Genomic DNA, 27,500 nt, shown 5'->3' on the forward strand with positions numbered 1-27,500 from the left:
GGCCCGAGAAAAAGTGGGCGTGAATGCTTTTTGATCCATAAATTTGCATATATCGATCGCCCTCCAACGCCCTGGGGGCGGGGCCAAATCGCCCCTCGCTCACCGATTGGACGGCACAAAAGTGGGCGTGTGTCGTTTTTGATCCGTTTTTGAAGTGGAAAATCCGTGGTTTTGTACACGCTGTTCGGCGCGCGCCCTGCACGAGTCCAACACCGGTACCCACAAGCGGCGCAAGAACGGTGGCGATGCGACGGTTGCGAGGTGTGACGTGAAGCGGCGCCGCGGTGGGTGGTTGATGTTGTTGTGGTTGTAACAATGGCGGTTGGTCCAAATTAAAGATAGTAAAAGAAAAACGGCTATCCTGAAGAGTCGCAGCACGCATAAATGACATGTATTCCCACTAGACAACGGGTTTGGGCCTAACTACACATATACTTACCGAGATATCTCACCTAAGGGACCTGAATGGTGGTTTGCGAATTTGGTAACCACAACAATATATATATATATATAAATATATATATATATATATATATATATATATATATATATATATATATACACATGTATATTTATATGTACATATATACACATATATACACATACTGTACATATACATACATATGTTTTAATATATCTTTCAGGTTATAAAAAGGTTCTTGTGTTTGACTTGTGTATACAGCTATGGTAAATATTCAATTTTTTACGAACTTGTTTGGTTTAGCATTACTTCTCCCAAACATTATGACATCCCTTCTGTGGCTGCATCAAGTTGTCGTTGTGACTGATTGTATGTTTCTAGTTGAAAGACGAGGCGAGTCCTCACGGAAGGTGGTTATACAATTCGGCCTCACTGAAAACTGTTCAAACAGGAAAACTTTTTGGCCTCGGAAGACCACACGATCCCCCCACGGTTGTCACCTTGATTTGAAAGGCGTCATAGGTCACTACCTTGCATTTCCAAGTGCCCTTCCGTGATATGTTTTGTTGCCAGCACAAAAGCCGACCTTTTGCTTCAGGTACGATGGAAAATTTTAAAGTAAACGATATATCGGGACGATAGTCAGCTTAACATCCAGGTATACTTCGGTGTGCAACACCACCAGTTGGAAATACATCAGAACAGTACTTTGTTCAAATGAACCCAGGACCAGACAACTTCCTCCCTATATACCAGGTAGTAATATTGAAAATCCACTCCACGAGGCCATATAACTCTAATTGTTTTGCAGGTATATTCTTGGCATGATACATATATTCCAAACGTGGCAACTGCTGAAAGTACAACACACATAAGTGTGTTATAGAAGTCGCAAAGGTTGAGTTTATTCTTTCTACTGCAGTGTGGCTTTCAATGATGATAAGTCACAAACTCACAACTACTGGAACTTCTGACATGTCCATCGACATGTACATATAGGTTAACTAGCACACAGACAATAATAGTGTACTTTCATCAATGTAATTACAAAGTCACCACAAAAAAGATTTCGTAACAATGTCTAGCTTGATCTTGTCCTTGTGGACCACACACTTCCGTGATTTGTGCAATTGTTCTTCCAATGTGGTTTGCATAAGTTCAACAGGTCGGTAATCTTCATCATTGCTTCTCCTTTTGCACCAATTGTTCCATTTGATGGTAAGTGTCAATTCAAGCCCCCACTCCCCTTGCACAATGCCTCCCCACACTCACTTTTACATTGTATGAGTTATGTATCGATATGAGAGATAGAAGCCTTTCTTGAGCAGTGGCTGTATAATCGCTGTCTCCAAATGTTCTTACTTGATTGACCCCTCAACCTGACCATTTTACAATGGAGGCATGCAGGGCGAGGCATCAACGTCGGTGTCATCTATCAGAACGACTTAAGCCGGAGGACCCATATTCCAGTACTCATCATTGTTGGACGTTAAAGACCCATTTTGTCATTCACCAAGAGTAGGCGAGTTATCACCAGCATGCTGAACGAATTATAAAAGTACTACCACCTTCAGTCGAACGGCAGGCCTGGCCAGACAATTTGTAAAAGACTTGCAAAAACTTTCCCGATACCTCCACAAAAAAGGTAGGGATAATGGGACTAGTAAGTAGTGGTAGTAGTAGATATGCATAAACACACATGACCCACCTGAATATGTTACACATTTTTGAATGACTCCTGCGGACGAATATATGTGTATATATATATATATATATATACATATATATATATATATATATATATATATATATATATATATATATATGAATATGTATATATATATATATATATATATATATATATATATATATATATATATATATATATATATATATATAATTTTCAACATTTCTTGGACGATTGTACAATTGTGAGTGCCTCATTCCAAGAACATTTTGAGAACACCCCTCATATGCTCTCGTGTTGAATGTATATGGTGAACCATTGTTAGGATAAAGCGCTGATTATAAGTCACACCTCCTCGCTTATACAAGTGTGCAAAAGGCAGGGACGAACGTGAATGGGGCTTCAATGAGAAACAAAATCCTTTATGGTCATTCCGAGCAATTATCGCAAAAGTAAACAATTGTAAGTTAGCTTTGACCGACAAATTCAGTGAACGATCTCTTTGAAATTGCATGGTTTCATTCGGTTGCCCAAAACCTCGTTAATTTGTCTATAAAACCTACTTGGGAAGTTTCGTGGAAGTTTCAGGTCACATGAGCCATTTTCTGTTCGCATCACTTTTCGCTCCATTACCTGTCGCTTGTCTAATACTCCTTACAGTGCCTCTTGTACATGCAATACCGTACTATTGAACACGGCATCTAATTATCAAGTCCAAAATAATGTGTACGATATATAAACCTTTATGTATTTTAATACAAGCTGGAGTTATCTTAAATGTGATAAAATGAGATATAAAACCATTATGTCAAAGCTTTATGTTAAAAAATTGCTTGCAGTACAAAATTTGTGTAACTATACTCAGATGTTTTTTGTTTGGATATTGCAATTAACAAAGGACGTCGTCATGATTTTTCACGATAATGCATGCTCAACACCCTTCATTTTCAGTTTTTAGGAAATTAATAAATCACGAGCCAAATGTGATTCCCGAAATTAAAATGGGAGGACAAAGATAGACATGAGTCGTGGGGGTGGGTGGGAGAAGGGGTGTTGGTGGGATTTAAAAGGAACCTGTGGGATTCCATTGGGGTTGTTTGAGGTTTGCAAAGCGACACCACCTTGTATCCACATTATAACAGTTTCAAAGTTTCTGAACGTGGAAAGATTACGAGAAAAGCATCCCGACTGGCCTATAATTCTTCTGCGCGGCCATTTTTAAAGGTGCCCTGGATCAAAATGGCTGACTTCACAGTGGCAATGTGGCTTCAGATAATTCTTGTTCATTTAAGGCCAGTCATTCAGCCGTGAATCCTCGGTACAAATAACATGATTAGGAATCGGCGGCTCGAAGTGCCATCAATTTTCTGAACTGTCGTTCAAGATGGTAACGGTAGTAGGTAATAAGTAGATATACGAAGTCATAAATTTTCCACTTTGCACGTCATCTTGTAATCTTTAACTGAGAAAACACATGGGCAATAAAATTAATAAACACTTCATCAAATTATGTCTTTTGCGCAGAACAAACAAACAAACAAAGAAACCTATTATGACGTGTACATGTCGATATGGGATTCTCGCACAAAGAGCGCAAGACAATCTTTATACATAATTTAATGTCTAAATTATCAAGGGAAAAAAATCTGAGATTTTGAATACAATATTCGAAAAGCGTCTCGTTTTGGCACATATTGCAAAGCTCGTGACAAAAGTTCAAGTTATCATAATGATATATGAGTTCCCTTTCAAGGAATGCAGGAGGAGGCCATTTGGCCCATTTAAGCCTGCGCTATTATTACCAACATATGGTTGTTTGTCTGTGCTCTATCCTTTTAAATTGCTGAGTGTCAGGCAAGGAAGCAGCATGTACCATTTTTAAAGTCTTTGGTCTGACTGTTTAGGTTTGAGCCACTGACCTCCCAGATACCTGGCATATACAGAGCACAGAGCAGACGCTCTCTAACCATCTCTAGCCATCGTCTGACTGTTTGGGTTCAAACCACCAACCTCCCAGATATTCAGATACAGAGTGGGCGCTCTCTAACCATTATGCCACCGAAGTTGAGCAACACAGTAACCGAGTGACTTTGCAGGCATGCACGAAGTAGCGCAATGTGTGATTTAGAGCCGTCAGCACAATGAATGTAGTGAATCCAATGGGTAAAAGTATCACCTAAAAGAGGAAACGAAATAGCACTTTAAGCATGAGTTATAAAATCCCTTCTGAATATAATGGGCTCGTATAGCCAACCATAGACATATCTTCATGTGCAAGAGCGGTGGATGTGGAAAGGGCAAGGTACAATGAGGCCATTTACCGCATACTTGCTTGGTTTTTTGGCAAAGTTCTCACATTTCACAAAGCTACTGGAAATTCATTTTGGAAAATATGATTGAGAAAAACGGAAATGGGCTTAAGGAAAGGGACTCTGTCATTATCTATATTAAAAAAAAATACTATTGTGTCATTACTGTAATAAACAGTTAATCTCCATTAAACCCTCATGATTCTCTCCCTCTCCCTCTCCCTCATCATCGTGCACCATGCGCAATGCAGAGCGTTCGTGCTGCCAAAGCAGTTATGAGACTGCAATCCTGGTCGGATCTCCACTCTGACTCAGGAAGTCCAGATGGGAATTTGGAATTTGTTCAGGGTGCCGGCGATAGCTCACCTACCCTTCGTGAAGTAAACCGGGAGATCGGTGACATCCACCAACTAATGCTGGCAGATGGGACGTCCAGTTTAACGTCTATCCGAGAGACGGCGCGTACATATAGAATCGTTCTGTCTGTGAAACACTAGGATGACAGTTTATAGTTGGGTCGTGATTATAACTACAGCTTGGAGGTGAGTATGCATACCTTGAGGTCATCCTAGTAGCTCTCCCTCTCCCCTCTCACCCCCTCACCCCTATTTACCTCTCTATCCATCTCTGTCTCTCTCTCCCCTCTCTATCTCTCTACCCCCTCTCTCTTTGTCTTTCCTTTTATCTCTACCTTTTTCTCCCCCTCTCTACTTTTTTTTCTCTCATCCTCTTTCCACATATTTATCCTTTTGCTACCTATTATGAATGAAACAGACAGTATACTTTGTGTAGATTGATATGTCACCACTTTGCTGCTAACTATTCATTCCCACGTTCACATATCATGTACAACAACAGTCCATTGATGTGTGAACGATTTGTGAATGTGGGAATGAAATAGTTAGCAGAAAAGTGGTGAGATGTCAATCGAAGTGGTGAGACAAAGTATAACAGTCCATTGGACCCGGCAGGTGTTTTTACCCTCTATGTGTCTGTACGATTATTTTGTTGCTGCGAGAACGATTCACCCACAATCACATCAGGTGCTTATCCCCCTCTCTACCTCTCTTCAACGGTTATAATTAACGGTTATAATTATTGGAAATAAAATTATTGTATCGAAAAATGTTTCCTTGACTTTCTCTGCCACACCACCGATGTACCGATAACAGGTCGTATGCGTGCCCACGCGCGGTCCCTCCTCATGTTTCCACTTTACTTCACTTATTGCAGCTTTCAAAGTAAAAAAAAATTTAAAAAAACCCCAAAAAACCTTTTTACGTGACGTTTTCATTTGTCCAATTCGAGAATATTTCGGTGTTTAATAATCTGAAAATTTATGTAAAGTATATACAGTATATTGTGTCCACATTATATGCAGTGTACACCGTATATTACAACGTATTACAGTATTTACAATGCAATATACAGATGAGTATGCCTGGTGTTGGCTTAATAGTTCAGGTGTCAGGCTTGGGATCCTAGGATCCTGAGTTCAAATCCCACTCGACTGTTGAATTAATACTAGGTGGGGTTGACTCTTCCTGTGTCATCCTTCCGAGGTCGGAAAAATGAGTGCCAGCTTGTGTCGGAGTGGTGACCCGTCCAGGATTGTATCCAATAGCCAAGGAGGCTGCTTCGGCAGCACCAATGCTCTGCACAGAGTATGGTCCCAATGGATGTATGGATATAGACGAGTATGTTATGAATACCATTATTCAATATCTCTCACGTCTATATGGGTATGATATACGAGTCTGTTATTTCCACATCAATGTTGCATTTCATGTGCCGATGATGTAACAGTTTGATCCATTCTTTCAGAGCAAAAGTTGGATGTTAGCATTGTTCGTGCTTTGCATGCCTTTAAGTACGAAACGCACAGTTCTCGATGTACGACGTTACTTTCTCCGAGGAGACATTCTCTCCCGAAAGTGTTGTCGCAATTGAATCTTTATCGTACCCTTTATCATAACCTACGTCATGCACGGGTGTTTGTATTCTCGCACTGTTCAAGGAAACAATGATCGGTATCAGCCCATGGTGCATACCCTATACATTTACCTGTGATGGGTATGTACACATTGTTCATGGATCCCTTGCACGGTGAACGTGCCGTGGTCAGATCAAGGGTCTTGCCGTCTTTCCTCAGCAAAAGTGGATCCTCGAAAGCCACAGGGATCCTGAAGGGGTCAATCTTTGACCTTCTTTAATACGTCATTATGTTTACGTAATTGCGTCATCACTGTTTACGTTCGACGTGTGTTGATCACTTATGAACTATGTTGTCAAGAGTTCCTGTAATCATGTAATGGAATGGAATATATATATATATATATATATATATATATATATATATATATATATATAATATTCGGCATCAGGAAAATGCTACATCGCATGTCATGGTTATTATGCCGACCATCCTTACACTTGCTGGAGGACATTAAAAAGTTCACACGGTATCGTGTATCAGTATATCGAGTCGGTCACTTGTGTTTGCCAATTTAAGACACGCATGACGTGTAACAGTGATTTACACAAATAAGGACACTTTATACATGGTGTACTGTAGAAGAACGTGGCCCAACGTGTACGTCGAAGTTCAAAATATTGTACAACGAGTGGTCGTTGCATTAAAGGCAATTAATTTGAACGTATTTTCGAGACAGGCTTTTTAAACTATGACGTTGTCCTTTTTAACTGTCCTTTTACGCCAAGTCGCTGAGACATTGGATCAGTTGTCGAGTTATGGTTTTGTGGAAGGCCTGCATGCTATACAGCACTAATATATATATATATATATATATATATATATATATATATATATATATATATACATATATATATATATATGTCATATTTCTTTGCCATAGAAAGAGAGATCAAATTTTAATATCACCACGAAGTTTATTCCTCGTTCCGCCTTAAGTATACAACAAATGTGTACCGAGTGAAGAGTAAAAAAGACAATCGTAATGAACAATAATATACCGTAACATGTAAAGGTATCACCGGTTAAATCCGCAAAATGGACATGACATGACACATCCTTTCAAACTACAGTACATAGCGCGGGAACATTGGTTTTTTCGATATGCTTTCAGCAATATATATATATATATATATATATATATATATATATATATATATATATATATATATATATATATATATATATATATATATATATATATATATATACATCACTCATTGGTTTATTTCGAACGACCATTTGAAAAGAAGAGCGAAGTTTTGATTTTGTACCAAAATGATCACATCTCTCCGCCGACGTCACACTCGTAATGAATTGCGTAAAATCGAGAAACCTCAGCAATTTTGTGACCGCCCGCTCGGACGTTTCACGCGTATTTCCCAGACGTGTGTCAGAGCTTGAAAAGGCTTGCACTTCATTAGGGCAGGCTCGGCCGGGTAATGAGCCGGCATCACTCGGCCCGTGATGGTGCTGCGTCTCGGGGAACTCGAGGGTTCAGAGTTCAGTCGATATAAGGAGTCGCAGTGATTTGTTGCACGACTTAGGTGTATGCACCAAATGCAGGTGTGAACGCAGTGAAAACGGAATCGATTCGCTATGTTCTTTCAATGCATTTGGTCCATTTTCATCGGGTGATGTTGACCTTAGCGAGTTCCGTGTCCAGACGGTGGACACCCCGCACCTTTCCACGCATTCTCTGTCGCGCATTAGCGATGACATGTGACATTGTTTCACTCGTACAACAATGGATTGTAACAACAATAATTTTAGAGTCGATCGCAAAGGGTCACACGCAGATAAGACTCACCGGCGTGATTGAGTGGGACACGATGATTGGTAAACATGTAGGGCCCGGTGGTGCGGAGCGCGCGTAACGCACCTTAGACCCCCATCTCCGACACGGGTTCGAACCCTACGTTCTAACGGCCTTGCGAGCGAGCTCGGTGTCCCCCACCCCCACCCCACTCCCATTCTACCACCCGCCTCCACCCCACCCCCACCCCCTTTCCTCACCCAAGACCTCGTTCCAACCCCTCTGCTGGGCGTAACTGTCGCTGCAAGCAATCTCGAGTGCTGGCGACGCAAAGACAGAATTGTGGGGCGTTCGGGTTTGTTTGTCTGGACAGACAGGAACAGATGTCGCTTGTTACCTGCCGGTTGGAAGATAGACCGACACACGGGCAATACACGTTGGGTGCGCACGACTGCGAGTGAAATGACCTTGATCGAATGTGTTCATTTGAACCCGCATTGCTCAACTTTCGACAAATGGAAAAAAAACAAAAACAAATTCAATCAGAAGTGAAATTCGTTTCGAACCTTGGCGGAGCAATGTACCATCAAACGAAAAAAAATGTCCATGCACACAAACTGTATTGATTATTCGACATATATATATATATATATATATATATATATATATATATATATATATATATATATATATATATATATATATATATATGTGTGTGTGTGTGTGTGTAATTTGCAATACAAAATAACTGGAGAAGCCTAAACTTGCTTCCAATACATTGCAGGTGCCCCAAGGGCCGCACAGATACAGTGCAGGTGCCTCAATGTTACGTAAAGAATGCGGTGCGGGTGCTTAGAGGGCGCATAGTCGTTGACGGTGCCCCAAGGGGGTGCAGAGAAAGGCGTGCACCTGCCCTGAGGTTTCGGCGAGAATGCAGTGCGTGTGCCCCGAGGGCGTGGATAGAATACATGTGTGGGTGCCCTGAGCGCAGGCACACAATGCAGCACCGGTACCCCGAGGGCACGGGGATAAGTGCAGTGCAGGGCTCCCGAGGCCACACGGAGAATGCACCGTGTGTATTTCGAGGGAACGAAAGCAGATGCAGGCATGCAGAAATTCGGTGTCGGAAGCCCGAGGACACACAAAAATCCAGTTCAGGTGCCCTGAGGTCCTGCCGTGGAATATATAGTCTCCGGGTGCCTGAGAGCGCACAGAGAATGCAATGCATTAGCCTCAAGGCACGCAGAGAATGCAACACAGTTGCCCCGAGGGCGTGAAAAGATATGCGGTGCCGTGAGGGCGCGAAAAGATATGCGGTGCGGTGCCCGAGGGCGCGAAAAGATATGCGGTGCGGTGCCCCGAGGGCGCGAAAAGAGATGCGGTGCGGTGCCCCGAGGACGTGAAAAGATATGCGGTGCGGTGCCCCGAGGGCGCGAAAAGATATGCGGTGCGGTGCCCCGAGGGCGCGAAAAGGGATGCGGTGCCCCGAGGGCGCGAGGACTATGAAGACGTTCGCGGCGCGTGACGAGCACGCGGCCCCGCCCGCGCGATAAGGGCCGCGCGTGATAGATGGCGCGACCGCGCGGATACGGCGCGGGAATCAATCCCTCGCATCGATTTCCCTTTATCCGGGATGCCGGCATTTTGCTGCACGCACCTTTTGCTGTAAGTGTAAACATGCGCCGGGCTTTGAAAGACGTAAACACTCCGGTAAACACTATTTATTTGTGTTCAACTCAAGCGCAACAATTCACGCGCGACTTGTACTGTACAGTATTTCGTTTTGTTCTTATTATGCGTTCACCATCGCCGTTACACACACACACACACACACATACATATATATATATATATATATATATATATATATATATATATATATATATATATATATATATATATATATATATATATTACAGTGTAATAGTTCCGCACACAAACGTGTACTTTAGCGGATAATGTAGACCGCGGTTTATGGAAATTACCATGGAAACAGGATTCTGTATGTACCACACTAACTGCATGGAGTGTACTGGAGTATTTCACGCAACTTCATCGTCCACATGTACTTGTGAATTTTTGATATTTGTGTCATATCTCCCGAATCGCTCTTGATGTTTTGTTTTTTTTTTACACTGCATTTGGAAAGTTTAAACGAACAAACAATTCCAAACGACCTTTCAAAACATCCGCAGTGACGACGCACTTCACTTGAGTGATTGCCGACATGTTGAAACGCCTTTCCGATCAGTAAGTTTGTGGCTTACAGTGTAAAAGCAGAACAAACGTGCACAATGGGGATGATTGTTGGGTGAAAAGGTTAAAATTGTAGAACAAAAAGACTGTGCGTCAAAATATTGCGTTAAAAATTGTAGAACAGAACGGAAACAATAACTCCATTCGATCACATCAATTGTTCGGTCCATTGTCTTGTATTAAACCATGAATGGACTGTTCATCCATCCCTTGTTTGTAAACATTGTTATTTTAACCTCCATTTTGCATTGGCTTAATTCTCCAATGCTCCAACGACTTAAACAACGGTATGTGCTACTTCCTTGCTTGATGTTCAGCATTTACAGGATAGAACCCACGGAGAAGCAAAACCGGGAAGGCAGTGGCAAACCACCCAACATAACTCGTGCAAAGAAACTCTGCTTCAGCATCAGCGATGCTCTGCCAAGTGTGGTGTGTGTGTTTAGGTTTATACTCCGTCACGTGTTATATGTTTCTTCCAACAAGGCAGAAAGTGTTTTAAGAGGAAAACAAAAGACAGTATTGTTGCAATGAACGTTATCAAGAGGTGTATAAACAAATCTATTTTGGTTTATGGGTTTACTCTTTTGCACACTCACTTAACTCATGCCCACTGACTTTTGCATGTTGCTTCGTTGTCCAATGGCCCGTGATGATCGCTCTATCGATCTCATCGACTCGATCTACGTGTGTACTGTGTTTATGGTGCATGGTGTGTGTGGTAGTCAGGATCCCATAACATGCAGGTCATTGCAGACTGACACACCGTGCTGTGGGAATAATGGACCCTGTGGTGCCCATTTTGATGGGAAAACAAATCTGGTGGTGTCCTTATGGAGGACATAAACACCCGGTCGTTCCTATCCTCATGCATGGGAAAATTAGATCTGGTTGTATGGGGAAAATATACGGTGATGTCCGTTTATATGGGAAAATAAACCAGGTGATGCCCGTTTATATGGGAAAATAAACCAGGTGATGCCCGTTTATATGGGAAAATAAACTTGGTGATTGCTGTTTATATGAGAAAACAAACGAGGTGATGCCCATTTATATGGGAAAATAAACCAGGAGATGCTGGTTTACATGGGAAAAACACCAGGTGATACCGGTTTATATGGGAAAATAAACCAGGTGATGCCCGTTTATATGGGAAAAAAACTAGGTGATGCCCGTTTATATGGGAAAACAAACCAGGTGATGCCCGTTTATATGGGAAAATAAACTAGGTGATGCCCGTTTATATGGGAAAACAAACCAGGTGATGCCCGTTTATATGGGAAAACGAACCAGGTGATTCCCGTTTATATGAGAAAATTAACCAGGTGATGCCCGTTTATACGGGAAAACAAAGTAGGTGATGCCCATTTATATGGGAAAATAAACCAGGAGATGCCCGTTTATATGGGAAAACAAACCAGGTCAGGTCAGGTATGGCAGCATGCGGCAGAGCAGCACGTCGCTGCGTCCACTTTCCACCGGTACTCCAGGGGTCTCCGTCTGGCCATCCCCCAGGCAGATGCCAGGCCATCCCCCAGGCGGACCCCATCTCCTTGAGATGCCGGTCAACCTGCTGCAACCACGAGGCACGTGGTCGATCCACTGGCCTCCTCCACTCATGAGACTCCCTCGCTGAGAGAATCTGGTGAGCAGGATCAGCGTCAGGAAAACGAGCCACATGTCCATACAGCCGCAACTGATGCTCACGGACTATGCAGGTAATAAATCTCATCCGAGTCTCTCTCAGCAACCGCTCGTTGGATACAAAATCCGACCAGCGATAGCCAAGGATTCCCTGAAGACACCCGGTACCAAAGGAATTAAGTCTCCGTCGTCTCAGATCCTTGGTCAGAGTCCAAGTTTCGTATCCATAGAGCAAGACTGGAAGCACCAAGGACATGAAGACTCGGACTTTCATCCTCCTGCACAGGTACCGGCAGGGCAACACCCCATGCTCCAGTGAATCCATGACTCTCCAGGCCCGACCCAGATATCTGTTGACCTCTGACTCACAGCCAGCAGAGACATGAATATCACTGCCAAGGTAAGTGAATCTCTCCATGACCTCAACATCCTCACCACAAACAGACACAGACAGGATAGCAGCATCCAAGATGCCATTGGAAGCCTGGATCTTAGTTTTGACCCAGGAAACCCATAATCCCAGCGGCTCCGACTCCTCATTCAGCACCTCGAGGGCCCCCAAAAGGACGTCTAAAGTCTCCGCAAAGATGACTGCATCATCTGCGAAATCAAGGTCAGAGATCTTGACATTCCCAAACGATGCACCGCAGCTTGATCTCTCTGACATCCTCCCGAGAATCCAGTCCATACAAGTGTGAAAAGTGCGGGGGCAAGTACACACCCCTGGCGAACTCCAGTAACAACTGGAGATAAGTCAGAGATGGTACCACCACATTTCACAGCACTCTCAGTACCAGAATAGAGTTCAGACATCAGATCGATCAGTTTTGATGGCACCCCACGAAGACCAAGAATCCTCCAGAGGACATCCCGATTCACTGAATCAAACGCTTTACAGAGATCAACATAGGCTGCAAGCAGCCCCTGCCGAAACTCTCGTCTGCATTCGTTGAGGACCCGAAGAGCAAGGATGCGGTCAATCGTTGACTTTGGTGTAAAGCCTGACTGCTCTGGACGCTGGTGCTCAAGCAGATGGTGGCGAACCCTGTCAAGAATTATCCGAGCAAAGACCTTGCCCCGCACTGAGAGGAGCGTCACCCCTCGCTAGTTGTTGCAATCTTGACGATCACCCTTCCCTTTCCAGAGAGGGACAACAAGGCCCCTCTTCCAATCAGTTGGGATGATGCCTGTGTTCCAGGCAGCGCACAGAACTGCATGTGACGACACGAGTGCAGCATTTCCACCAGCCTTGAGAAGTTCAGTGTGGATGCCACAGATCCCTGGAGCTTTGCCCCGTTTCAACCGGTTCACCCAGCCCGTGTTTCCACAAGCGAAGGTGGACCACAGTTGATTGGAGGGTCAGCAACAGGGATTGTAACACCCCTGATGTCCAACTCGACAGCTGGTGGATCAGCCTGGGACAACCGTTCAAAGTAACCGGCCCAGCGGGCCTTCACTTCGGACTCCTCTGTCAAGAGCCTACCACCCGCTGCTCCAACTGCAGTGCACCGAGGGATAGGCTTGGATGAACGCAATGCAAGAATTCCCCTGTAAGCGGGACGAGAATCACCTGTCCACAGGTGATGCTCTACCCCCTCACAGATTCCTCGCACATAGGCCTCCTTGTCCACCCTTATAGTTGGGGAATTTTAGTAAATTGTATTGACCATCTGTGAAAAAAATGCTTATCAAAAAAACTTCTTCACTAACCTATTCATCTCGGTGTCTACTACCACCTATAAATTGGTGCAAACCCAAATCCTTGTGGAAAATTCTGGGGAGCCAATCAAAGTTCGGGTGCTCAGAGGGCCTGCGCGAAAAAATCGGAAAAATTAACTTTTGCCAATATTGACTTGTGGGTTGACCAACTAGGGGTTTTTTGGGGTGCTGAATTGATTCCAACCATTATTTTTGAGAAAAAAACACTCCTTGATCATATAAAATGTATTTTATTTACATTTTTAACAGAACTGTGCTCAATGGAAATGTTTCTTCGTCAGCTTTTACAACCTTATTCATCAAACTCCCCAGTATCTTCCTCACTCCTCTTGTCATCCAGCTGGTTTATGTTCAGGCAAGAGTTACCATGACAGATGCGGCAAGCAGAAATACACTTGACTCCTTGCTTTTTACAGCAGCACCTGAGTGAGCTGCAGTCCTCCGCACAGTTTCAGCTGGCAAACGTCAGGAGGTAGTCTGGTGCAATGGGGTCTGTAGAAGGGACTGGTGCATATCCTTGCTCAGTGAGTTGCCATCCATAGTCCCGGGCATCCAACGATGGACTTTGCAGCATCAGCCAGTCTCTAGTCTGGAGGTAAGCTCGGAGAGAGTGCTGTGCTGCAGCTCCTGTTGTCGGGGGGGAGTTTCTCAGGTTTTATGCTCCCAGTAGCAGCTCGCTTGCTGAAGATGTCGAATCTCAAGTCTTCCAAGTCTTCGGAGGATTTCCCATGGAACATGAACATGAAAAGATCACAGCCTGCTTTCATGATATCACCTTTCTCAGCTCGAATGTCCATAAACACGTCCATTGCCCTCTCTGCTTCATCAGTCTTGCAGAGCTTGCTTAGGCCTTAGTCACATTTGCTCTACGGCGAGGATACGGCGGCCGTACGCCCTCTGAATTGACAGAAACGTGCGGTGGCCGCAGAGTTTCTGCGGTGGCCTCAGGGTGGCCCTACACCATTTGGCTATATTTTACAGGTCGTAAGGTCGCCATGGAATTATAACGCGTTTTATAACTTTTTTATGTTATCAACGGAGTTATAACTTTTTTCATTTCTACGTTCGCCGTAGCAATTCGACAAACCGAAAAAAAAACTGGTAAAAAAAAAATTAACCCATTCGTTACTGTCCGTCTGGCCGCACGTTCGCCTTCGGGCCCCCCTGCGGTCGCCTTGTGGTCGCCTTGCGGGCACCTTGCGTCTGCCTTGAAAATTCTATGGCCGCCGCAGGAACGCCCTAAGGTCACCGTGCGACATCAAATCAAAGACGGTACGGCATCCCCACGTTTTCGGTCTCCACAATTTATAAATACGCCGTGCGGCTCCCCGAAAAATAAAAACATATGTGACTGGTACATTGTGTGACCGTGGAAATACTGCGGCCGCCGTATAATTGCTAGTGGCCATAGATTTTGGAGACCCCACGGCCGCCGTGGCAAATGTGACTTAGGCCTTAGCAAAGTTGGTTTGCTAAACCCAAAAATTGCAGACACTGTATCGCAGCCAGAGAAGCTGTGTAAGAAGATGAGATACCTCCGGTATATGAATGGGAGGGCCTCCCGGATCTTTCCGACATCGTGAGATGTTTCTTTGGCTGTCGTGAAGAAGATCGGATGGTCTGCAACATGATGAATCAGCATAACCAGGACGTCTGTGTCCTCAGCCCTCACCTCGACAGGGGACTCTCTTGCCTCATCAAGAGCTGCGCGGATGATGGAGGTGTTGGCATCATCGGAGCATTGCTGTACACTGATTCCATTCCTACTAAATGTTTCAGCAAGGAGCAGAACGAGCTGGGCTTTGTTGTTCTTGTTATCGAGGAACTTTTCTCTTGCAATGATGATGTTGAGATCCAGACGAATCTGAATGTCACAGCATGCATTCTTTGTTCATCTCAAGTGGTCATGGTCCTTGGTGGAGCTGCCATATCCGTCAAAGACCACCGTTATCCGGAGGCGATGGCTCCCCATGGACTTCACAAACCGGAGGTAGCTCTCGGTAACATCCTTCCAAGTAAGGTTAGCCTCCCACTTGACATTGTGCAGGAGCCACCCACCATCAACCACAAGGCTTGTGCAGGGGGGTTGTTCGACAGGTGCCACACATGCCTTCAGGGACATTGCCTGGGCAGCCTTGTCTGGCTTTCGCAACTTTTGATTTTTGTAAAACAGAGATATCGGTTTTGGCGTCAACTCAAAGCGCAGAGCTTCTTTGGTCTTGACTTCACGCTCACTGATGACAATGAGGCGGTTGAATAGCTTCAGTGAGTCAATGACCAGTTTCTTTCCATTGACTTTGGGTCCACATCTGAGGCTTGCAAGTGATTTGACCTTGTGTTTGGTTCCCATTGCATCCACCACAGTTTTCCCATCCATCTTAGCCTGTATGGCTCTGCCAACTTCTTCTGCTTCATCAGCGTTGACTTGGTCTTCGGGAGTGCTGCTGAACCCAGTTGAGAAGGACACCAGAGTCGTCTTGTCCCGTGTGGCATCGAAAGGGTTGACTTCCTCCAACCACCCAACTATGGTGTTGACAGCATCGTTATCTCTCTTCATTTGGGCTCTTAACGTCGGTGTGGACAGGAGCCGTCGGTGAAATGTGGACAGGTACCCCACATTTGACCATGCTTCTTTCTAGCTCTTGGTGAATGAACGAGAAGTGGTTCAGAGTCTGAACCCAAGACTTATGAGAAGACTCATTCCAAAAGCGGCCTCTGTTTAGACCACCGGAGGATTTTGCCTCACACATGAGTGTGGTTTCTATCGTGATGTCGGTCCATGTGCCGGACCATTCATGGTCTGAGAACCTGACTACATGGTTGCCGTACAAAGTGAACTTGGATAGAGTTTCCTGGAATATGGGACTCTCCTGTCGCTGATGCATCAGCTGTACATACAGCCTTGCTCCCTTTGCGTACTGATGGTGGCCCGCTGCTGCGAAGGTATTGAGCATTCCAATGATGCAGCTGAAATGACCTGTGTGGTCTGGGACATGCTCACTCCTGATGAATACCTTGATGAGGTCGATTCTGCCATAGTACCAGACCCAGAGTGCTCCTTCTTCCTTCAGCTAAGATCTTCAATCTCCCTGCCATCCTCTCCTCGAAGACAGTGACTATCCTTGGTGCATATGTTAGATTAGAGGAATTTTGACACAAAACAGACAGAACACACATACAGTGATGTGTTTTAACATTAATAGCGAGCGCAGTGAGCTTCATACTTGATGCGTACACATGAGAGAATAGGAAACAACAACAACAACACAATACCCCTGGCTATTTGGAATCAGTGTCGTTAGCTATGACCTTTTGCTTCCGGTTGTTTTTAAACGCTGTGCGGTGTATAAACACGACTGGGTTTTATTTCTATCTTGTGAATATTACTTAACGCGTGCACATGAGAGAATAGGAAACAACAAAAACAACACAATACCCTGGCAATTGTGAATTGTTGTGGTTGGCTCTGACCCTTTTGCTTCCGTTTTTTTTTTTTTTGCTTCTGTTTTTTTTTTTGTTTCCGGTTTTTGTCATGGGGAATGATGCATGCTGGGAGATAAAGGCATCGTCGCAGACATGAAAGAACCAAATAATATCAGACATGGTGTATATTTCCTCCACTGATTTTAATAAAGATATCTCCCACATCATCAAAAAAATAATTTTTAATCGTGATTTACGTTATTTGATCGCTGATCCCGAATCCAGGCCGAAGTAACCGGAAATTGCATTTACAGTTGTGAACAAGTTATAGGTAAAGTCAGAAGCGAATGTAAGAAGAATACTACATTCGCTTCTAGTATTAATTTTTTTAGATGAGATCCTGTTCTAGGCGGTGTAGTTGTCGTTGTGAAGGTAATGTTGAGGAAATTTTTTTTTCAGATGAGAACCTGTTATAGGTGGTGTAGTTGTTGTTGTGAAGGTAATGTAGCAGGGGTGGGGAACCTCCGGCCCGCGAGGCAATTCATAAAAATAAACAAAAGCAACCTCAGAAATACAACACAAATAAAACTCCAGACAGCAATTATTTTTTCCTAAAAAAATAAATTAAATGGACAGCTAAAAATGCACAGCTGTCACCTGTCTGTTTCACGTTCAGGGTCAGTGAATGCAGCACATGCATAACGTAATGCGTGATTGCGTAATCTCATGTCATCATTTCATTCAGTATATGCAAACATGCCGACTAACAAGAAAAGAAAGGTAGATGCGGAATGTCGCACTTTCCAAGAGAAATGGGCAAACGATTATTTCTTTGTGGAAGTAAAAGGCAAGCCAGTATGCCTAGTTTGTCGGGAAGCGCTCTCGGTGATGAAAAAGGTCCAACCTCGAGCGTCATTACAGCTCGAAACATGCTAAACTGGATGAGTTGAAAGGACAAATACGCTTGGATAAAGTTAACGCTCTTCGGCGGAGTTTTGGTGCTCAACAAGCAGTCTTCACTAGACCACAATCTGACAGAGACAACACTACGCATGCTAGTTTTGTGGTGAGTGAGCTAATCGCTAAGAAGCTGATGCCGCATTCAGAAGGAGAATTTGTGAAGGAGTGCCTTGTTGCCGCTGCGGAGCTGCTCGCACCGGACAAAGTAAAATTGTTCCAAAGTGTCAGTTTGTCTCGAAGTACTGCCTCAGATCGGATTACTGAAATGGCACAAGATATTGAGAAAATACTGAAGGACACCGCAAGAGATCTCCAGTTTTTCTCTCTGGCCTGCGATGAGACAACGGCCATAACAAACACCGCCCAACTAGCCATTTTGTGCGGGGAATTACAGCTGAGTTTGATACGAGCGAGGAGTTGCTGTCTTTGCAAGCCATGCATGGCACCACCAAAGGTGAGGATTTGTTTGAGCAAGTTGTTTTGGCTATGAACAAATTCGAACTGCAGTTTGACAAGTTAAGTGGCCTGGCCACGAATGGAGCCCCAGCCATGGTTGGCGCGCAAAAGGGATTGACTGCATTGGTTAAAAAAGAAATGAGTCGTCTCAGTCTCGATCCAAGTGAGTTAGTTGTATGCCACTGTATCATACACCAAGAGAATCTGTGTGCACAGTCCCTGAAGCTCAAAAATGTGATGACAACTTTCGTTTCCACCATAAACGTCGTCAAAAGCAGAGGGCTGAACAGCCACCAGTTCAAGGAGCTACTGAGTGAACTGGAGTCAGAGTACGGAGATCTGGTTTACCACTGTGAGGTGCGGTGGCTGAGTCGCGGAAATATGCTCACACGGTTTTACTCACTGAGAGAAGAAGTGAAACAGTTCATGGAGATGAAGGGGAAACCTGTCATGGAACTCAGTGATAGCAAGTGGCTGTGTGATTTGGGCTTCATGGTGGACATTACCAAGTACCTGTCAGAGCTGAACGTCAAGCTCCAAGGCCACAACCAGCTTCTCAGCTCTCTGCAATCAAATGTGAAATCATTTGAAGCTAAACTAAAGCTGTGGCAAGAGCAACTGGAAAGGGGAAACACTGTCCACTTTCCCACTCTGCAAGAACAAAAGCCTGCTGTGACATCTGAATATGCTGCTGAGTGTGCAAAACTCCTCCAGGCATTTGGAGAGGTTCCAGGACATGAAAAGGAAACAAAGGGAACTGAACATATTTGCCATGCCATTTAATGTGGAACCAGCTGATGTGCCTGACAACCTACAACACAAAATCATTGAGCTGCAAAGCAATGACGAGATCAAAGCTAGCTACAACAACCTCCCTTTGCTCGAGTTCTACAAACTGTATGTACGTGCTGAGGATTTTCCCATTCTGAGGAGACATGCACTGAGGTTTGCATCACTGTTTGGGACGACCTACAGCTGTGAGCAGTTCTTTTCAAAACTGACTCTTGCAAAGACTCGGTTCCGCTCAAGACTGACTGACCCAAACCTGCAAAACCAGCTGGCGAGTAGCATCATCATCCCTACCACCTGACACCAAACGCCTCGCCAAAGAGAAACGGTTCCAGCCATCGCATTAGGTGAGTCCGATATATGTGTTCAATAATTTTGCATGGCCCTCGAAGGATGTTCTAAAAATCGAAATGGCCCTTGACAGGAAAAAGGTTTCCCACCCCTAATGAAGAGGTATAATGTTGAGGTAATTTTTTTTTTTAGATGAGATCCTGTTCTAGGCGGTGTAGTTGTCGTTGTGAAGGTAATGTTGAGGTATAATGTTGAGGTAATATTTATTTTTTTTAGATGAGATCCTGTTCTAGGTGGTGTAGTTGTCATTGTGAAGGTAATGTTGAGGTATAATGTTGAGGTAATATTTAATTTTTTAGATGAGATCCTGTTCTAGGCGGTGTAGTTGTCGTTGTGAAGGTAATGTTGAGGTATAATGTTGAGGTAATATTTATTTTTTTAGATGAGATCCTGTTCTAGGTGGTGTAGTTGTCATTGTGAAGGTAATGTTGAAGTATAATGTTGAGGTAATATTTAATTTTTTAGATGAGATCCTGTTCGAGGCGGTGTAGTTGTCGTTGAAGGTAATGTTGAGGTGTAATGTTGAGGTAATATTGAATTTTTTTAGATGAGATCCTGTTCTAGGCGGTGTAGTTGTCGTTGTGAAGGTAATGTTGTGGATTTTTTTTTTTTTAGATGAGATCCTGTTCTAGGCGGTGTAGTTGTTGTTGTGAAGGTAATGTTGTGGATTTTTTTTTTTTAGATGAGATCCTGTTCTAGGTGGTGTAGTTGTTGTTATGAAGGTAATGTTGAGGTGTAATGTTGAGGTAATATTTAATTTTTTTAGATGAGATCCTGTTCTCGGCGGTGTAGTTGTTGTTGTGAAGGTAATGTTGAGGTAATATATATTTTTCGATGAGATCCTGTTCTCAGCGGTGTAGTTGTTGTAGTGAAGGTAATGTTGAGGTAAAATGTTGAGGTAATATATTTTTTTCAGATGAGATCCTGTTCTCGGTGGTGTAGTTGTTGTGAAGGTAATGTTGAGGTAAAATGTTGAGGTAATATATTTTTTCAGATGAGATCCTGTTCTCAGCGGTGTAGTTGTCGTTGTGAAGGTAATGTTTAGATATAATGTTGAGGTAATATATTTTTTTAGATGAGATCCTGTTCTAGGCGGTGTAGTTGTCGTTGGAAAGGTAATGTTGAGGTATAATGTTGAGGTAATATATTTTTTTAGATGAGATCCTGTTCTAGGCGGTGTAGTTGTTGTGAAGGTAATGTTGAGGTATTAACGAATTGTAGTTGCAAAGTTGAGGTAATATTAATTTTGTTAGATGAGATCCTGTTCTAGGCGGTGTAGTTGTCGTTGTGAAGGTAATGTTGAGGTAATATTAATTTTTGCAGATGAGATCCTGTTCTAGGCAGTGTAGTTGTTGTTGTGAAGGTAATGTTAAGGTAATATTTATTTTTTCATAACAAAAAGACTTTAATTTGATATATTTAAGAAGCGAATGTAAGAAGAATTCTACGTTCGCTTCTCGGCTTTGCCTATTCCATATTAGGTCCACTCTACGTTGAATATATTCAACTTCTATTGAGTCCGGTACACAATAATTTTATAGCTTAAAGCTCTTGGCTAACGTCAGCTAACACAGATAATTATACTGAGCATGAGCACAAGTATAACCAACAATATAGCAGTGGTTTCCCATAATGTTGTATGCTGGTTTCAGCACAATTTGAACAATCTGAATCAATTGAGCCAAATTACCGCAAAACACACTCTGAGATATCTAAAAATGTATCATATCAATATTTTACGGCCAGGGATTCATTTTTTCTCAAATCTAATGGTTGGAATCAATTCAGCACCCCCAAAAACCCCTAGTTAGACATCCCACAAGTCAATATTGGCAAAAGTTAATTTTTCCAATTTTTTTCGCGCATGCTCTCTGAGCACCCGAACTTTGATTGGCTCCCCAGAATTTTCCACAAGAACTTGGGTTTGCACTAATTGATAGGTGTTAGTAGACACCTAGATGAATATGTTAGTGAAGAAATTTTTTGGTAAGCAATTTTTTCACAGATGGTCAATACAATTTGCTAAAATTCCCTAACTATTAGCACATGTACTGTTTTACGCCTCAGCTCCCTGTACAGCTCATCTTGCCATTCAGCCTGGCCCTGTGACTCTGGCCAATGGTATCCAGTGTCTCTTGAGAGACAAGTGGTGCCTATTTATATGGGAAAACAAACCAGGTGATGCCTGTTTATATGAGAAAATAAACTAGGTGATGCCCATTTATATGGGGGAAAAAACCAGGTGATGCCTGTTTATATGGGAAAATAGACCTGGTGATGCCCGTTTATATGGGAAAACAAACCAGGTGATGCCTGTTTATATGAGAAAATAAACTAGGTGATGCCCATTTATATGGGGGAAAAAAACCAGGTGATGCCTGTTTATATGGGAAAATAGACCTGGTGATGCCCGTTTTGGGGGGGAAATAAACCAGGTGATGCCCGTTTATCTGGGAAAATTAACCAGGTGATGCCCATTTTTTGGAGAAAATAAACCCGGTGATGCCTTTTAAAATGGCAAATATTAACCAGGTGATGACGTTTATATGGGAAAATGAACTCGGTGATGCCTGTTTATATGGGAAAATAAACTAGGTGATGCCCGTTTACCTGGTAAAATAAACTTGGTGATGCCTGTTTATATGGGAAAATAAACCCGGTGATGCCTGTTTTTATGGGATAATAAACCAGGTGATGCCCATTTATATGGGGAAAAAAAACCAGGTGATGCCTGTTTATATCGGAAAATAGACCCGGTGATGCCCGTTTTTGGGGGGAAATAAACCAGGTGATGCCCATTCTTATGGGAAAAATAAACCAAGTGATGCCCGTTCATATGGGAAAAAACTCCATTTGATGCCTGTTTTTATTTGAAAATAGACCCGATGATGCCTTTTTAAATGGCAAATATTAACCAGGTGATGCCCGTTTATATGGGAAAATGAACTCGGTGATGCCTGTTTATATGGGAAAATAAACTCGGTGATGCCCGTTTATCTGGTAAAATAAACTTGGTGATGCCTGTTTATATGGGAGAATAAACCCGGTGATGCCTGTTTTTATGGGATAATAAACCAGGTGATGCCAATTTATATGGGGAAAAAAAACCAGGTGATGCCTGTTTATATCGGAAAATAGACCTGGTGATGCCCGTTTTTGGGGGGAAATAAACCAGGTGATGCCCATTCTTATGGGAAAAATAAACCAAGTGATGCCCGTTCATATGGGAAAAAACTCCATTTGATGCCTGTTTTTATTTGAAAATAGACCCGATGATGCCTTTTTAAATGGCAAATATTAACCAGTTGATGCCCGTTTATATGGGAAAATGAACTCGGTGATGCCTGTTTATATGGGAAAATAAACTCGGTGATGCCCGTTTATCTGGGATAATAAACTTGGTGATGCCTGTTTATATGGGAAAATAAACCTGGTGATGCCTGTTTTTATGGGAAAATAAACCAGGTGATGCCCATTTATATGGGGAAAAAAAACAGGTGATGCCTGTTTATATCGGAAAATAGACCTGGTGATGCCCGTTTTGGGGGGAAAATAAGCCAGGTGATGCCCGTTCATATGGGAAAATAAACCAAGTGATGCCCGTTCATATGGGACAAAAACTCCATGTGATGCCTGTTTTTATTGGAAAATAGACCCGGTGATGCCCGTTTATATCGGAAAATAAACCAGGTGATGTCCGTTTTTATGGGAAAATAAACCTGGTGATGCCCATTCATGTGGGAAAATAAACCAGGTGATTCCCGTTTATGTGGGAAAATAAACTCGTCGATGCCCATTAATATGAGAAAATAAACTCGTCGATGCCCATTTATATGAGAAAATAAACTCATTGATGCCCATTTATATGAGAAAATATACCTGGTGATGCCCGTTTATATGGGAAAATAAACCCTTTGATGTCCGTTTTAGGGGGAAAATAAACAGCAGTGCCACTTTATCTGGGCCAAATGGAGAAGCAACCAAAGGAGAAGCAACTGTGTGTGTGTGTGTGTGTGTGTGTGTGTGTGTGTGTGTGTGTGTGTGTGTGTGTGTGTGTGTGTGTGTGTGTGTGTGTGTTTGTGTGTGTGTGTGTGTGTGTGTGTGTGTGTGTGTGTGTGTGTGTGTGTGTGTGTGTGTGTGTGTGTGTGTGTGTGTGTGTGTGTGTGTGTGTGTGTGTGTGTGTGTGTGTTGTCTGTTTAATCAAAAAGGTTCCTGTTTCAAAAGCCCATCTTTGTGGAAGGGAAGAGGAAGAAGCAGAACTTGGAGCTTTCATGCAGCAGTTCCAAATGTACAACAGCAGGAACCCTCTTAAAAAAAAAAAAATTGTGACGGCAATGGAAGGAGCACACAAAATTATATAAAGTTATACTTCTCGAAGGAATGGAAAAATATATAAAAGTACATGGAAAAGAGCACACCAAGAACAACAATCACAACAACAATTATGCGTCATGAATGATCCCATTTTTATGGAAGGTGGACTGAGCTTATGTTTTCACCCTGTCGATTTGTCTGTCTGTCTGTTTGTCTGTGAGCATGATATCTCAAAATGTTGTGGACAGATACGGATGAAGCTTTGGTGACAAGGAGGAATTGGTGAAGATTTGGATCTGGCAAGTAGAATTTTTTCAAGTGGTCCTTTACCATTGAGAGATGGGGCCAAAAACGACACAGCACGACATCTCAAAATGTTGTTGGCAGGTTATGACAAAACTTGGTGGATGAGTGGATTTATCTGACAACAAGCCGGTTCGATTTTAGTTCAGTTTAGGTATGGATCCAGATCAGGCCTATCGGTGGGATACAAACGTAAACTGTTCAGCCTGGCGGAGATATGCGCGATACAGGGTGCCGTTTTAGTTTTTTTATGTTTCACTTCATGTTACATCCTCATTGAGACTCACAGATAGGCATGGAATATGTTTGTGAAGTGCAACTGAACTTGCTGTCATTTGATTAAACCAATCAGCGGAGCGACAGGGCAAGACTAGAACTGTATGTATAATGATTCCAACTTTATGCATGCAGTATTTATTATGTATACATCGACTGTATGGATAATGATTCCAACTTTATGCATGCAGTATTTATTATGTATACATCGACTGTATGGATAATGTTTTCAAACTACACATATGCATTACACATTATGTATGCATCCCCAATGGACAAGGTACAGGTAGTGGACCAAAAAATGGAAACACCTGGGTAAATGAGGACACTAATCAACAGCTTCCCCACAGGTGGAGCCCATGTGTCAATTAGGCAAATAACATCCCAGCATGCTTTGGGTCATGTATAATAATGCTGCCCAGGCCTGGTTGCCTATAATTATGGCTAGCATGGCTGCAAGAGGAGACTCCCAATGCCACATGCACAGAACTAGCACATGTGGTTACCCAATGGTTTGATGAGCATGGCACTGATGTTATCCATATGTCATGGCTTTCTCAGTCCCGAGATCTGAACCCAATCGAGCATTTATGGGATATTCCAGAACGATGCCTGAGACAGCATTTTCCACCTCCATCAAACAGGTATGAGTTGATTGACTTTCTCATGGAAGGATGGTGCCGCATCCCTCCTGCAGAATTCCAGATGCTGGTGGACTCTATGTGACGGAGCAAACAGACCGAACTGGCTGCACGTGCTGTCCCAATGCCCTATTAAGTGACTTTACATTGGTGTTTCTATTTTTTATCCACTCCCTGTATATTCATGTGATTATGGTTAATTACCCTCACCAAAGGAGAGGTTTTTGCATTTGGGTCCGTTTGTTTGTTTGTTTCTTTCTTTCTTTCTTTCTTTCTTTCTTTCTTTGTCTGCACAGAACTTTCATGTTTTTCGCCGCAACCGCTTGTTGGATTGAGAAGAAATGTGCAACATAGGTGCGACTACTCATGCAGAATGTTGAACTGATAATTATGACATCGTAGGTCACGTGGAATGGCAGCCATGTTTGAAAAATGGAAAAACTTTGGACCTCTATATCTCCGAAACCGCACCAAAGTAAAAATTGAAACTTGACACCTGGAAAGTACTCCTCATGGGAAGTGTGTGATTTTTATGACGTCTTCATCATGACGAAATAATTGCATATGTATAACACTACATCTGATCAATATGAAAATTTTTGAGGATCATCTTGGGATAAAATTGTCCTCAGAAAAAAATTGATGACGTCATCGGTCACGTGGCAGCCATATTGTATTTACCCGAAAACCTATAAAAAAATTCTTCTCCAGAACGGCTGGACAGATCGAGGGGAAACTTCACACAAATATTCCCCAAGCTTTGGGTGTACAATTTTTTTTCGGAATAATTGTTATGTCACATGGTTTGGTGGCCATATTGGATTGAAGGAAACATTAGATAATGTTTTCTCTGTCACCGCTTAATCAATTGACAGGAAACTTCACAATTATGATGTTATAGTGATGGGGGATACGTTTTAAATTTAAACTTGATCAGACACATGGTCAGGCAGTCAGAATTATTTAATTGTATTGATCTGGGTTCTTTTTTAGTTTTTATATATATATTTTTTTTAAAGGCTCATTTGGCTGTGCCCGGATGGATTTGAGTGGAGAGGAGCAGCAGCTGAAATGTGAATCCTATCCAGGTTCTTCCTGATGACTTCATCTTTTCTTTTTGCTTGTTTGGGTTCCTTCTGATGATTCTAATGCAGGACTGAACATATTTGGTCTTCCATTTGATTTGAATTGAGTTTATTTTAATCCCATTCTAAATTCAATTGAATAATCATGAAAAAATCCTGGGTCAGCGTCAGGTGTCCAATCAAAGTGGGACGTCTTGGTAACTGGTCATCACTGCCAGCAGTTATAAAGTGGCAGTTCTTATCATGTCTCTTAATAATTACGTAGCACACCAGTACACAAACGCCACACAAAATACACCACGCAAAACTACACAAATACCACACAAATCAAGTTCTGGTGAGGGTCTGCAATCTCTGATTGCTCTTTCTCGTTATGTACAATGTTTATATTCATGCTATATGATTATTGTATATGTATATTACTGTATGCCCATATGTATATCCATAATATGTGGTTACTTTATTAATACTCTACACGTACTGTTTGAGACTTGACATGTGACAGCTTGACAAGGCAATCCTTCACGTGGCCGAAAGTTTTAAAATGAAATAAAAACTTTGAGCGATTTAATCGTCTGTTTTCACACACTGACCAGCACCTAACGAAACCAGGGTAGGGCTTCCATCCGGAGTTTGTGCTGTTAAAGCAAAACTGTTGGATCTTTGCTCCGCATACCGTGGGAATGTTTTTGCTCGCGGACGATCCCTAGAACTGTGTTCCGTGCCTAATCGCACCGCGTTATTGCAATCGCAGCAGAGCAGATTTGTAAAAACAAAGCGAAAAAGAATCGAAGCTCGCCCATCACACCCACCTCCACGAGTCCACCACTCCACCCTCTACTCCCAACCCCAGTGCGGCCTCGGTTCTCGCCACGTGGGGTCGAAATGCGCCCCGGGACGCATTCGCGAGTCGGAGGTCGGCTCGCCCAGCTTCTAAACGGCCCTTTAGCATGGCCCGTTTGAGACACACAATGGCCGCCTGTGTTAAGGCACTGGTCGCCATCCCTCGCAGCGTTCCTCAGGCGGTGTATAAGAGCCGTGGAGGCGTTACAGCAAGCCTGGTTCAAAGCACCTTCCCGGTTTGATCCGCTCTATGAATTTGCCGCTCTGTCCAAGC

General features: G+C 43.0%; 1 protein-coding gene and 1 long non-coding RNA gene across 8 annotated transcripts in view; one reads left to right on the forward strand and one right to left on the reverse strand.

Annotated features, from left to right (window-relative positions):
- The window catches only part of LOC147027732 (nuclear receptor subfamily 2 group F member 1-A), a 109,596-nt gene extending 82,376 nt beyond the window's left edge, over window positions 1-27,220 (reverse strand). For 3 of the 7 annotated variants that reach the window (XM_085877295.1, XM_085877298.1, XM_085877290.1), the window contains exon 1: window positions 8,221-8,357. Coding sequence is in view for 1 of the 7 variants with exons in the window: in XM_085877294.1 (XP_085733420.1) it covers window positions 8,221-8,257 (37 nt within the window). In the remaining 6 variants the exon portion in view is untranslated. Of the gene's footprint in view, window positions 1-8,220; window positions 8,372-27,195 lie in introns of those variants that run through there. The other 4 variants (XM_085877299.1, XM_085877291.1, XM_085877294.1 and 1 more) reach the window with 4 other exon arrangements.
- The window catches only part of LOC147027733 (uncharacterized), a 166,803-nt gene continuing 148,979 nt past the window's right edge, over window positions 9,677-27,500 (forward strand). The window contains exon 1 of the long non-coding RNA XR_015057229.1: window positions 9,677-9,831. This is a non-coding gene — a long non-coding RNA (uncharacterized LOC147027733). The remainder of the gene's footprint in view (window positions 9,832-27,500) is intronic.

The sequence above is a fragment of the Eptatretus burgeri genome, chromosome 4 (genome assembly GCF_056783735.1).
Source record: "Eptatretus burgeri isolate ZD-2024b chromosome 4, Ebu_testis_v1, whole genome shotgun sequence".
In the NCBI taxonomy this organism is placed as follows: domain Eukaryota; kingdom Metazoa; phylum Chordata; class Myxini; order Myxiniformes; family Myxinidae; genus Eptatretus; species Eptatretus burgeri.